Source organism: Athene cunicularia (genome assembly GCF_003259725.1).
Source record: "Athene cunicularia isolate RWA chromosome 10 unlocalized genomic scaffold, athCun1 chr10_part1, whole genome shotgun sequence".
Taxonomy (NCBI): Eukaryota; Metazoa; Chordata; class Aves; order Strigiformes; family Strigidae; genus Athene; species Athene cunicularia.
In genome coordinates, this window is record NW_020799112.1 from 19,306,834 (window position 1) to 19,320,298 (window position 13,465).

At 37.9% G+C, this 13,465-nt stretch overlaps 1 protein-coding gene across 2 annotated transcripts in view; it reads left to right on the top strand.

Annotated features, from left to right (window-relative positions):
* Nucleotides 1–13,465, top strand: part of LOC113483885 (fibrillin-1) — a 145,454-nt gene that overhangs the window by 80,361 nt on the left and 51,628 nt on the right. Inside the window, exons 21-30 of one of the 2 annotated variants that reach the window (XM_026855896.1) lie at nucleotides 532–582; nucleotides 3,147–3,272; nucleotides 4,089–4,313; nucleotides 5,576–5,701; nucleotides 5,794–5,922; nucleotides 6,406–6,531; nucleotides 6,662–6,787; nucleotides 7,679–7,801; nucleotides 11,411–11,536; nucleotides 12,420–12,545. In XM_026855896.1, the coding sequence (XP_026711697.1) occupies nucleotides 532–582; nucleotides 3,147–3,272; nucleotides 4,089–4,313; nucleotides 5,576–5,701; nucleotides 5,794–5,922; nucleotides 6,406–6,531; nucleotides 6,662–6,787; nucleotides 7,679–7,801; nucleotides 11,411–11,536; nucleotides 12,420–12,545 (1,284 nt within the window). Of the gene's footprint in view, nucleotides 1–531; nucleotides 583–2,742; nucleotides 2,846–3,146; nucleotides 3,273–4,088; nucleotides 4,314–5,575; nucleotides 5,702–5,793; nucleotides 5,923–6,405; nucleotides 6,532–6,661; nucleotides 6,788–7,678; nucleotides 7,802–11,410; nucleotides 11,537–12,419; nucleotides 12,546–13,465 lie in introns of those variants that run through there. The other variant, XM_026855897.1, reaches the window with a different exon arrangement.

The following is a 13,465-nucleotide window of genomic DNA, read 5'->3' on the forward strand; positions in this document are numbered from 1 at the left end:
GACCTAGAGAATCATACAGTTGATCAAGAAATGGGTTGAGGTCTCTGCATATTCACTTGATAATTAGACCAAACTGTAGGATGAGATGACGAATGCAGAAATGTGTGGGGGTTGTTATTTCTATATGCTGAGAGCTGCTAGTTTGCTCAAATCTTTAGTTAAATTCCTCCTGCATATCTTAGCAGAATTCATCCTCATCCATTCCTGGTAAATAGGGATGTTAATGTGCTGTGATCAAGTTAAATGAATTAATTGATTTGAATGAAGCAGGAATCATGTAACCACTTCAGGGTTAGCTAAGACACATGGGAAGCAAAAGTGGATAATGGTTGACACTCTATATATAGTTTATGTCATTGCCCCATCTTATCTCTTTCTTATTTTAGAAAATACTGAGATCCTGTGGAAGCACTCAGACTTCTCATAGCAATAAACTCTAGATAATATTTCACATGATCAGTTTTTCACAATAAGTTGATGGTGGGTTTTGGACTGTAGCATTCTAAAAGTTCTCTTTCGTTTGTTTTACAGACCCAATATGTCAAAAGGGATATTCAAGAATAAGAGGAACATTGTGTGAAGGTATTTATTGTTGCCTTAACATAAATCAGAGCTTGAATGACAAAAAATGCCAGTGTTTTGATTTAAGTGGTTAATTTAGCATAGAAGATCACTACGCCAAATTCTTACCTTGTGTAGTTCCATTGACTTCATTAGAGTTATGTCAGGGATGAATTTGGTTTCAGTTTGTTTAACATTCCTGCGTACTCACAGTTTATCTCCAAGTACACACTTGCAAATATAGTGTCTACCAGTATAAGGAGATGATTCTCGCTCTTCAAATATTAACTGAGTAACCTATTTGGGCAAAGTATGCACCTTATATATGTTATAAAACATGGCATTATTGATACAGTGGTATGACAAGCCATTACTATGCTTCATAAAAAAAATGTTTAAAGACTGTATTTCACATGAAACGTTTATTTGGTTTGGATTTTTTCTTAACCTTGGCTTTCTTCCATGAAACATTATATGAAATCAAGCATGTTCCAACGTAGTTTCATTGTCTTATTAAAAAAAAAATGTCATCAGGAGTTAAACTTTGGTTAAAGGAAAGGTTAAAGATTTCTGAAATGTGTAGCTTTTTGCTCGGTATGAGATGACTCTATACTATTCTGTGAAAATGGAAGGTCCCACCCTATTTCATGCTCATTTGAATTGATTTGAACCCTTGGACAAGTACTGAGTATTTCCAGAGTATGCAGAAGCTCAGAGAGTCTCAAACTGCTGTGGGTCACCCTGACTGACAACATCTGACATGACACTGCAGTTAAAATATTTTTTAAAAATTACTCCCATATGTAGCTTCCATAAAGAAACATTGTTTTTTCCCTTAACAAAAAATAAAATAAAACAACAACAAAAAAAAAGAGGAACACCCTCACACATATTCTTTGCTTTCCAAATGATGACTGAATACCTTGGCACGTCTGTGCTGCAGACCCACTGTACATAACTTATCTGACCTCAGCAACACTTTCTGGAGTGTGTAAGTGAAAGAAAAGGGGAAAAAAAAAAAAAAGTGGCCCCACCTATCTCTCTTCACAAGGAAAGTCTTAGAACATTTTCAACACTGCTGGGATGGAAAGTTTATCCTTCCAAGATGTAGACATAACTGTTTTCAGCATTTCCTTTACCAGCACTTTGGATTACATCTATTACATGCTTTAATCTTTCTCATTTCAGTGGGACCTGGATAGCCCCAGATTTTTCAGAGTAGTTTCCCCTGCTTTTAACATGCTGAAGCTGTATTTGGGTTTCAACCAATGTAAGCATTTTTCAAGACAGGGGAAGATCTCTAGGAAATTTACTGGCAAGTGAGAGACAGGACAAGGGAGTATGTTTAGTTCCCAAAAGGTGATACTCAGTTCTCCCATACACAGGCCATGTAAAATGAGTAATGGACCTTGTGCAAGGAAATAAGCAAACTTAATTGGCAGCGTTCCTCTAGTTTACGGGTGAGACCTGGAGTTGTCAGCTGGAATATTGCTCACAGGCTGTGAACTGTGTTCCAGTGGTATCTAGGAGTCCACTGGCTTTCCCTCCTGCCTTGTAGTCAATATGGGCCTTTTATTTATAGTATCTGTTCAAGGGCACAGGCCACTGATGTCCACCCCACGTTTATCCTCCACCCTGCTCCATGTGGTTTGAGAGCTGCAGAGTGTGTTCACACCAGTTTTGTCTGGAGGCTTAGCAAGTCCCATCTACCCATTACTCTGTACACGAGTGTTCAGCTGTGGAGTATCAGAGTCATTCTTCTCTCATTTCTTGTTCTTATTCTCTCCTGTCTTAAAAATTGTCATGCTTCATCTTGACAGGGCTATATTTAATGCTGGAAGCTTTTTCCTAAAGGCAGTTGTGAAGTATATACTTTTCACAAAGTCCACTGGTAGGAGGATCCCACACTTAGATTACTAAACGTTTGTTTATGCCCAGGCTAACACAGTTAATCAAATGATCCTTACCTAAAAGTGCTAAATTTTCCATGTAAATATAGAAATATAATATTTATTTAATGAAGTTAAACTCTGTGTGCAGTCATAGTTTATTTTAATCTATATAAAGTTACTGATTGTTGACAAGATCATAGAGCTAGATTTTAAACAGTGTTGTAGTTTCCAGATGTGCAGAGGTCTGCCTGATAAGACACCAACATGAAAAATACAAAAATTAAAAATAAAAAAAAAAAAAAAAAAAATACAGCATAACTTAATCTCATTGGAATAATGCATAATCTCATATTGTCTTTCTTTGCCCATTTGCTTCAAAATTCTGGCCCACAGTGAGTATGAAAATTGATACAATTTTTAAATGCCTCTCCCTTTTTTTTGTCACTTTTGAGTTTGATTTCAATATACATAGGAATGGCAAATAGCAACATATTTTATTTGTAATAGTCTGTAATTAATTGGTTCTGGCTGACTTGCATAAGAAATCCTGAATATTTGGAATTTTTTCAGGTCGTGTAAACTGCTGTGGTTTGGTATTTTATCCTAAAACCCCCAAATGTTCATATTTTTTTCTGATTTGTTCATGTTTAGCATGCTAGTGATTACTTTTATTCACATTTTGTTTGGAAATAGATGTAAATGAGTGTGAGGTGTTTCCTGGAGTCTGTACAAATGGGCAGTGTGTCAATACCTTGGGATCGTTTGTTTGCCAGTGCCCCAATGGAATGACTTTAGATGCTTCTGGACGAACATGTCTTGGTAGGTATTAATTCCATTTGCAGGTCTACTAGGGAAGAGCAAATCTGTGTGGTAAGTAATGTTCGCACTGCGTGTTTTCTTACAAGTAAGGAAAATTATTTTTGTCCACATAAGTGATTTTCAAATGGAATCAATCAGGGACATGAACTTAGTTCAACTGGAATATGAACAGATTCCAATGGCAGTAGCTAAAGCCCATCACCATCTGCTAGCTGGTGAATAACGTTGATTTAGTTCCAGATTGTCCGTCTGGCAAATCCATACCAGATCATCTGTGCTCTTGGCACTCTTCGTTCGCAGCCCCACTGAAATCGCCAAGGTTGGAAGAGCAGAGGGGGGACACCATTGTGGGCTGGGACTCAGGTGTCTGAGGAGGGATGGCATTTTCCCAGCCACATTGAACACCTTAATGGGGGGTGCAAAGAATATCAAAGTTTTGTATGCTGTCCAGCCAGAGCACCTTTGTCCCTTTATGACAGTAAATGCTGAAGATTTGTCTCAGAATAGCTTGTAGTAATTGAAAGGCCTTATTTAGTATGGTAAGCTGGAATGCTTAATATGCTTTTCTGATCCAGAATTTACTTAGTGTTGAGCACCGTTTTGCAGAATGGTGCTTTAAGCTTACTTCAGCTTTTAATTTCTGAGTTTAGGGTTAATATTTTGCTGTTAAAAATTATGCAGTGGGCTTGGTATGCTCCTCTGAGTCCACAAAACCATGGAGCAAACTGTCCTGTGAAGGGATTCTGGAAACGGATTCCTCTGCAGTGAACTAAATTTTCTCTTTCTCTCTCAACATACTGTTCAATTTCCCAACAGACATTCGCTTGGAGAGTTGCTACCTGCAACACGAAGATGAGCAGTGCACCTCACAGATCCCAGGTCGACACCGCATGGATGCTTGCTGCTGTTCAGTGGGGGCAGCCTGGGGCTTTGAGTGTGAGGAGTGTCCTCTGAAGGGATCACCTGAGTTTGAAGCTCTTTGTCCAAGAGGATCTGGGTTCTCTACGAAAATAGAGATAACTGGGAAACCTTTCTCTAAAGGTATATGATCCATTTGTGCTTCATTGCCAGCAAATCCTGCTGGCTTTTCCTTTTACTCTTCCCTCGAACAATTCCTGTGGGCTTGAAGATTTCAGTGGTAGTCAGGCACTTCACTCACCTTAAGGCATCTTTGAAAATCCAATTAGATTTCATGGAAATTAAGGCCAGAATAAAACACAAGGTAATTTAGTCTGTGTCACAGATCATTAAATACCATCTAATGCCTCAGCCTCAAAACACTGAATCTGTGGCTCTACTAGAGAGGTTAAATTCTGTGCCTCCTGTGTTGCATCTAATAGCACCTCTGGTTGATGGAAGAGCTTTGAAAACCTGGCACGTCTTAGTACAAGAACTAGATCAAACTGAGCTGTCAGCAGTGGATGTATTGAAAGAGCAATCCATTTTACCTGTGCAGCGTGCAATAACTTTAATTCTACTGTGGAGCAAGCCAGGGAGGGTGAATAACTTTTGAAATTTCTTGTGGAGCTGCTTGGAGAAGTAGAAAAAAAATGTTTCCAGGATGATAGCTCAAATCAACAGAATTTAATTTACTGTAAACCAAGTCTTGTTATGACTGTTGTTGGTAAACTTTCAGCATTAAATGGGAGTCACACAGTGACACCTTAGAATCGTGTGCTGAAACCTGTCTTTGCAGGGTTACCAGTGGGATTAAGGTGGACAATGTCAGAAAAACAAATAATGGATGTGAATACGTTTATACAGAAAGCCAGTTACTCCAAAACTAAACATTATGAAGTCTGAAAGGAGGAAAAAATATAGATGAATGGCAATTGCTGTTGTTAGTTTCAGCCTTAGTTTTATAAACAGTTACTAAACCATTAATTATCCATAAAGTGACATGTGCTTTTATTTATGCTTGTTATGTTTTCTGTGACTCATGGAAATCACATTTTTTCTCAGAAACCAGAAAACAGAGTGGTTTTTTTGAAAGCTCCCTTTGCCCTTGTAGGCTTGATCCTCTGTCCACTGAAATCTTCCTGTTGACTTCAGTGAGCTGCAGATCAGATCCTGCAGGACAAAAGGGGAGACTAATACCATTTTATGGCAGAAAGTGCTCTTGGCAGTTCCAAGAGTGCCCACATTGTTGGTTAGGTGGAAGTCAGTATCAGTTTAGTTACATTTTTCCCAAGAGGAGAGGTCATTATCATGAGAGAATGACCTCTGAAGTCAGCGTTGTTCTTTTATGTGCTGCTTTTGTATGAAGTGATAACATCATTATGTCCTTACTGTTTTATTTGTAGATATCAACGAATGCAAAATGGTCCCCAGTCTTTGTACCCATGGAAAATGCAGAAATACCATTGGCAGTTTTAAGTGTAGATGTGACAGTGGATTTGCCCTTGATTCTGAGGAGAGGAATTGCACAGGTAAACTGCGTGGATGTAGCTCTCATAACTTTGATTTGAAAAGGAAAAACTGAACTGCCTTGAAAATACTGTGAACGTGTTTTATGTTACAGATATTGATGAATGCCGCATCTCTCCTGATCTCTGTGGCCAAGGCATCTGTGTCAATACTCCTGGAGACTTTGAATGTGAATGTTTTGAAGGCTACGAAAGTGGATTTATGATGATGAAAAACTGCATGGGTATGTCTTTAATAGAACATAGATGTGCAATAGCATGCTATGTGCGAGTATGCTAGGCATGGTTTATTTTGGGTTTTTTTTGAAGGTTTGATTGCACCTGGGTTTAGGTCCCTCTCATTTTCTGAGTCTTATTAAAGCTCACTGTAACTTTGTTTCTACCCCACATGTGAAATTCCTGCTTCTGCCGGATGCCAAAGCAAAAATGAGCAAGGGTCAGGATTTTAGGATGTTAACTTTATCCCCGCAATCCCCATTTTGCTATGTGGGAAACCATACTGAACTTGGGAGTTAGATTAGATTAAAATTTAGAAGAAGTCTTTTTGAATTTATTTTTTTTTTTTAGCTACACTGTGGTGACTAGGAAGGTCTCCAGAGCTGATATGGCAGATGGGTCTGTGATGGGTAGCAGGCTGTGGGGAGGGGCAGGCTGCTGCTGTGGCAGTGCTGGCTCCTGCAGTGATGTGTCCTCCCTTTTTCCCACAGACATCGATGAGTGTCAACGCAATCCCCTTCTCTGCCGAGGTGGCACCTGCATCAACACTGAGGGAAGCTTTCGGTGTGATTGTCCTCCAGGCCATCAGATATCACCAAATATCTCTGCATGTATAGGTGAGACGTGCAGGCAAAACCAGTATTGTGCACGGCTTTTTATACTGCTCTTTAGCTGCGTGTGCATTTATGATGTTTGCTTTAGGATCGTTTTCATTCAAACACATTCCTCTTTTTTCTTTTGCAACAGACATTAATGAATGTGACCTAAGCACCAATCTGTGCCGAAATGGACGTTGTGTCAACCTGATTGGAAAGTATCAGTGTGCTTGCAACCCTGGGTATCAGTCCACACCTGACAAGTTATACTGTGTTGGTAAGGACAAAAATCTACACGGGATCTCTAGGGAATAGGAAAGATAAAACACAAGTAATTGTTTCAGTTTTAGTAGTTATATGAAGACATGTTTAATTGTGATTCAAAAATCTAGCATAGTCTGTCAAAATAGTATGCAAAAAACCCCAAAATGTGCTTATCCGTTGTTGTGAGGAATGAATGAAATTATGGCAGCACTGCTGTTAACTGTGTAATAGTTTATTTTCTCTAGTAAATCAATAATGATGCATAAAATAGCATACTATTTTAAATTACCTAAGACTTCAGACTTTGATAATTAAGAGGGAATACCTTGTTAAATCCTGAGTTTTTTAATTAAAAGCATCATTACTGACAGACCAAAGAGTAGAATCATGTGGTTCAATTGAATTTTTCCTAATTTGATCTGTAGTTGTCTCAAACACAGGGCCTTTCCAAAACTGTTTCTTTAAAGCCACATTTTGCAAATGACATTTAGCTTAAATCACATATTGTGCGCTCCTTTATGTGTATATATTCTATTGTGCCATGGAAATACATGAAAAATCCACTGGCTTTAATTCTGCCTAGTAGATAATTTTTTCCCTTGATCATTACAAAAGCTTTGTTGCCTTCATGATACTGTGGTAACCCAACAGTGGTATTTTTATATGTAGAACTGCAGAGGTATTTGTATATGCAGTCAGATATTACCATATCTTTCCCTCCTGGTTTGCCTGACATCCATTCCCGTGCCTATATTTGCAAACACTTGAATGTTCAAGGACTGTGCAAATATTGTGTAGATTCTTTATTAATGCTGTTCCGGAAAGCTGACTCAAAGTGTGTCCTTGAAATGTGCTTTAAAGTAGAAGATATTGTGGATTTTAACTGTCATTTTCTCCTTTTTAGATATTGATGAGTGCAGTATAATGAATGGTGGCTGTGAGAACTTCTGTACAAACTCGGAGGGCAGTTACGAATGTAGCTGTAAACAAGGTTTTGCACTCATGCCAGACCACAGGACATGCACTGGTAAGGGGAGATTTTGGGAATTTTTCTGCTGGAAGAGCTTATTTCAATAGTTTAAAAATGTACCTTCTATTTAAGATTAAAGCTATTGCAACAAATATACTTTTAAAAAAAAAAAAAAGTAATGCAAGGAGAGTGGAGTTCTTTTTTATAAAATAAACATCTCCAAAGTATCGGAATTGGACAAGTGCAGACTGAATTGAAGGGAATTGATTCTTCATCATTTCAGAAAATGTACAAGTTGGTTCAGTTTTGTAACAAAAAGCTGTACATTTTTCAGTAGGAGATAAATTTTCTCCCTTAAGGTATTATATTAGATCCAAATCCCAAATGTGTTGAAGTCAATGGAAAGAATCATCATAAACAGAAGCCAGAATGCTCTGCATGTGCAGTGTATGTCCGAAATGCTAGAGAAGGAGCTGACTGCCCCGTTCTGTGGTTGTGTGGTATCTGCTCTTAAGCAAGCAACAAAATTCCTATTTTTAATTCTTTGTTTAGTCAAAAGCAAGTATGCTGTATTACTTCAAAACTGAATGACTTTCAGACAAAACGAAATCTGAATAGTATGAATCTTTCTTAGGAAACTCTAAACAGGGTTTGTGAGAAAATTTTCAGGGCGAGTGTTCTCCTTTGGGAGTCTGGGAGTCATAATCCCAGTAAGTGAATTGTGCTCAGTGATTTCCACATAGGTTACTGGAAAGATAATTCAACCCTACTCTTCTCTTACTTCTTGCTGCACAACCAGTGGCCTGCTGAGGCATGTGAATATTTGCCAGCTGTTTGCCAATTCCATCCAAGAGCTCCTTGAAGAGCATAAGAAATATAACAGAATTAATCTCTTGGACTAGAATTGCCTTTATAGTTGAACATTGGAGAGTGTTCTATACTGACTTAATAGAGAGAGTTCACATTTAGAATTTGTAAATATTTATAGACCTCTGATGAGGGTCTCGGTTCCCCTGAGGCCACTTGCTACCATTCCAAAGGATAGAACAGCCTTAAAGCATAGTTAAATGTAGTTTGCCCCCCACATTGTAATTTACACTGTCAGAAAGATGTAAAGTACCCAATCTTCAGCAAGCATCAGAACCTTGTTCAAAGAAAGAAATCAACTAGAAAAAGTGCAGATTTGACTGACTGATGTTACAAACCCTAAAATACGTAATTAGAAATAATTTGTCTTCAGGTCAAGTTTCTAGAAAAGGCAAGTTCGTTCAAAAAAACTTGCCCCATTGATGTTTGGGGCACTTTTTGAATGCAAAAATAAACCCAGTTGGTCAAAATTGTGCCTCAGCCAAAATCTAAACCCAAGGGACAGGATTAGAGGGACATGAGAGGAGGGGAGCAGGGATCTCTGAGCCACTTTTCTGTTTTCATCTTCTTGGCTTGACTGGGGACCAAATAACCCAAGTGTATACTTGGACAGTCGTAGGGATCTCAAGTCTACTGGCTCAAAACTGTCCTGTGCTTAACTCCTGCTTACCCTTAGACATCTCTAAACGCAGAAGCAGAGCGGATTACTTACAGCACCATCCTGCTTATTAAACTAAAAACTTTGGAATAGAAAACTGTCGTCTTTCCCTTCTCAAAGAGAGAGGAAGCAGTTGCCTTTGCTGTGGGGAGGGGATGCATTGTCAGTGGTTTTGTCCTCACTTGACCATAAACATGTCTGTAGAAGTTTGTAGTCAGATCTTACCAGCGTGAGGAATTAAAAAAGCATTTGATCTTAGCTGTGAATTTTTGCATGTTTATATACAGCCTTGACTCTGAAAAATAGAATTTCATTCATAGGCCAGCCAGTAATAGCTATTAGCTATTCATTGTCATACTCTCCTCTAAGAAAGACTTGAATGCAGTAGCCAACACATAAAAAGGTTTAAGGAGCAGAAACAGCAGACACCTTTGGATGTCCAGTCAAACTCTACCTAACAAAATATCTAGAGATGTGAGGGGTTGCCTTTACCAGTATCTAAAAATGCTGCTGCCTTCTCTTGAAGAGTTGTTAATTACATAGATAAACATCTGGTAAACATTCAAAATATGCATGGTGAAATTTTGTCTCTGCCCAAACTAAGTGAGAAATGAGGAAAAAAATGTTTTTTGTGACATTTTCTGCTCGTTGCATTGCATATCTGGTTTTGCTGTGTTGGATGTTTGTGCAGGGTACAAGATACAGTAACACTGTGACCTGAGTATGTGAAACACCTATTTTACATTTTCAGTTTGCTCTCTGTGTGAACGTGTCTTTTATCTTTAACATCACACAAAGCTGGAAGCCATTATGGAATATATTTCTTGATAATTGAGCTGGTAAGAATGCCATTCAGTTCAGTAGTAGGTCAGGTTTGAATTGGTGAGGTTATGCATAAATAATCAGCTCAATTAGGGGAAACAACAGTTTCTTTGTCAGCTGATTTTCCTCCAACTGTGAAATCAGTACAGTGACAGGTTAGTAAATAAAGTTCTTTATATCTGTCATTATTATCCTCATTTCTAGAGCTTAATTTTGCATGTTAATTCAAATACCATTCCAAATTAAGATTTTCAGGCTAATGTCCATGCCAACGTTATTTGCTTGTTAAGATGAACAGGGACTGCTCAGCCTTCCTCCTTGCAGAAGTTGTGTTTCCACACAAACACTAGCTGCTAGAAATACAGAAGAATAATGAATGTAATATTTTAAGTTAAAATGAGTTCATTTTCTGCAGCTGCATCATTACTGCAATCCACAATAGACTGGTCTGATAATGAGTTACACCCTTTCTCTTGGAGGGGGTTCCTGAATCTTGTCCTTTTTGTGCTGGTTTTTTTCCCATGGTATCACTAGGCAGAGTTTCTGATTTTTGCTCTTGTTGGTCTGTGTTGGTGCTGACACAGGGAGATTCTAGGGATTTTTACAAGGAACGCTAATATAACCCCAGGGACTCTGAAAGATTCCAGACCTTAGCATGGCTGCGTTAATATAATAAAGTGTCTGCTTCTGCAGCTTGGCCCAAATCAGTGATGGCCAATTTCATGAATTGAGAGAACAACTTACATGCTAGAGGTTGTAACTGTATGTCTGGCCTGGCCAGTCAGCTGAAATGCTAAAAAGCCCCATAAAATCTCTTAGTGAAATAAATGTGTGTACTGTAATTATTCCCATCATGAGTTTGACTCTGTGTTTCCAATTTGTCACCACCCTTGAGACCTGTAGAGGTATTCTGTATGCATGATGGCTTTTTTAAGCTCTGTAAAGTCCAGTATCTTTATTGTTGAATTTGACTTCAGAGCTTACGTTGACTTCAACAATGATGGATTGTATCCAAGAACCTCCAGTTGTATATGACCATGTGATGTGACAAAGGTTCTGTTGCTTCTTTTTTTTTTTTTTCTGTCAATGACTTTTTTACCTACAAAGTTGTTCCCATGAGAGTCAGAGGTGAATGTTTGCCCCTGACTTTAGCTGGAGATGAGGAGCTGACTCATCAGGACAATTTTGCAATATATTGCTCAGTTATTTGCAAACTGAAGGATTCATGTTAATCAGATCATTAAACTGTTTGCTTGCCATGGTTATGGTTAGTTGCATTACGTAAAGGTGGCATATTTTAATCTGATTTTTCCCTGTAGATATCGATGAGTGTGAAGACAATCCTAACATCTGTGATGGAGGCCAGTGTACAAACATCCCAGGAGAATACAGGTGTCTTTGCTATGATGGATTCATGGCATCTGAAGACATGAAGACTTGCATAGGTAAGTGAAAGGACATATATTCCAATTTGGATTAACTAGGAAAATTTATTTATTAAGGCACTTTTTCCAAGTAGGTAGACAATGACATTTAAAGAGTATTGCTCTTATGCCCTAATTTTGGCACCTGACTATTGCACAAGCTATGTTTATCAAATGCAGATGTAATCTCTATACATCCCGTAGACTGGGATGCAAACGTGATGATCTATAGCATTGTATCTTTGGGTCATCTTCCAGTGAGGTTTTTATGCAGCTCAGATGAAACAGTGATTGCAGAAAGGAAGTGCTGGTGGATGATGCCATGGAAAATTTCTAGCAAGATAAATCACCAGTGCTGATTTAAACTTGTCTCTAAGACAAAACTATTCACGATTGCTGTACCTTGATAGAACTAAGTCATGAAACAGCATATCTCCAAAACCAAATTTTCACATTTAAATTAAAAATCTGGAGCACATTTGAGGAGGACTGTTTGTAAAAAAACTAGATAATATATGTATGCATATATATATATATATATATGTATGTATGTATATATATATATGTATGTATGTATATGTATATATACACACACATGTGTACTTAGAAAGCATCAGTAAATAGTCATAGTTATTCTTTGCATAATATGCTGAATCTTAGTCTCTATTTTTAAGGAAAGTTGTAATTAAGGGTATGTTAACCTAGATATGATGATAATATAGCACAATACAGCAGTGTTAAATCAGATCTCAAAATGTACACTAGGTAAAGAATAACTGACATAAGCAGTTTCCTCTCTGAATATGTAGACCCATATTTGTACCAAAAGATCATGTCTCAAGAGATTTTGCCAGCTACTTTCTAAGAATTGTATTTAATAAATCTTAATTCATGTTTTTTTTAGATGTTAATGAGTGTGATTTGCATCCAAACATCTGTCTGAGTGGAACTTGTGAGAATACAAAAGGCTCATTTATCTGTCACTGTGATATGGGATATTCAGGCAAGAAAGGCACAACTGGTTGCACAGGTATGTTTTAAAGTTTAATTATTAACTTTTAGCTAATGAGTCTGCATGCCCTTTTTTTTTTTTTTAGTGTTCAAAACTTCCTGTCACTGCAATTCTTTTCACTTATTTGTGCTAAATATTGTATCTCTTACCCAAATTTGCTGAGCTTGTGTTCTGCTGAACTTCGGCGGCATAGCATTCGGCCTGATGAGGCTTCTGCTGCAACAAGTGACAAACTGTCCGCTGGGAACAAAATTGGGCTTATTAGTGCATTGTTGTTGGTCTAAGAGAACAGAAAATACCATTGCCTGTAACTTGACAGGCTCCTGAGGACCTCGGTGCATTTGGGTTAGTTAATTGCGTACTACACATGCAAATAACAGGTATCTGTTCCAAGCATTATTTTGGCAAACACAGATGGCTTGAAATATGTGCTAAAATATATTTTCATTTCTTGTAAAGTGGCAGCAATACAGCTACTCAACTACATTGTATCAGCAAAATCAGAATTTGCATTATTTCATGTATTGCCAGCAAGCAGAAATGAGATTCAAATATACAGGCTCCAAGGGCTTGATATTAATAATCCTAGTGCTGGTGTCTCAAGCCAAGGTGTTGAGAGTCTTAGGCTTTGCCCAAATATGAATGCAAACATATGTTTAATATAATTTTTAATGTAGACTTAGGGTAAACACATTTCTGGCAATGTCTTCGAGACAAACTTTTATTCCTAGTCTGCCCTTATTGTACAGAGTTAATAATACACTTCTGTAAGTGCCCCAAATATATGAAGCTGTTTTTTTACAGCTCTCACAGAACAGTCTCAGAGCTGGGTTGTACTTTGCGTATTGCGCTGTAGACAAACAGTTGTGCATTAGTAACAGCTGCCTTTGACTTACATACGAACTGATCTAAATCCAAGAAATCCCTAATTGTACCCC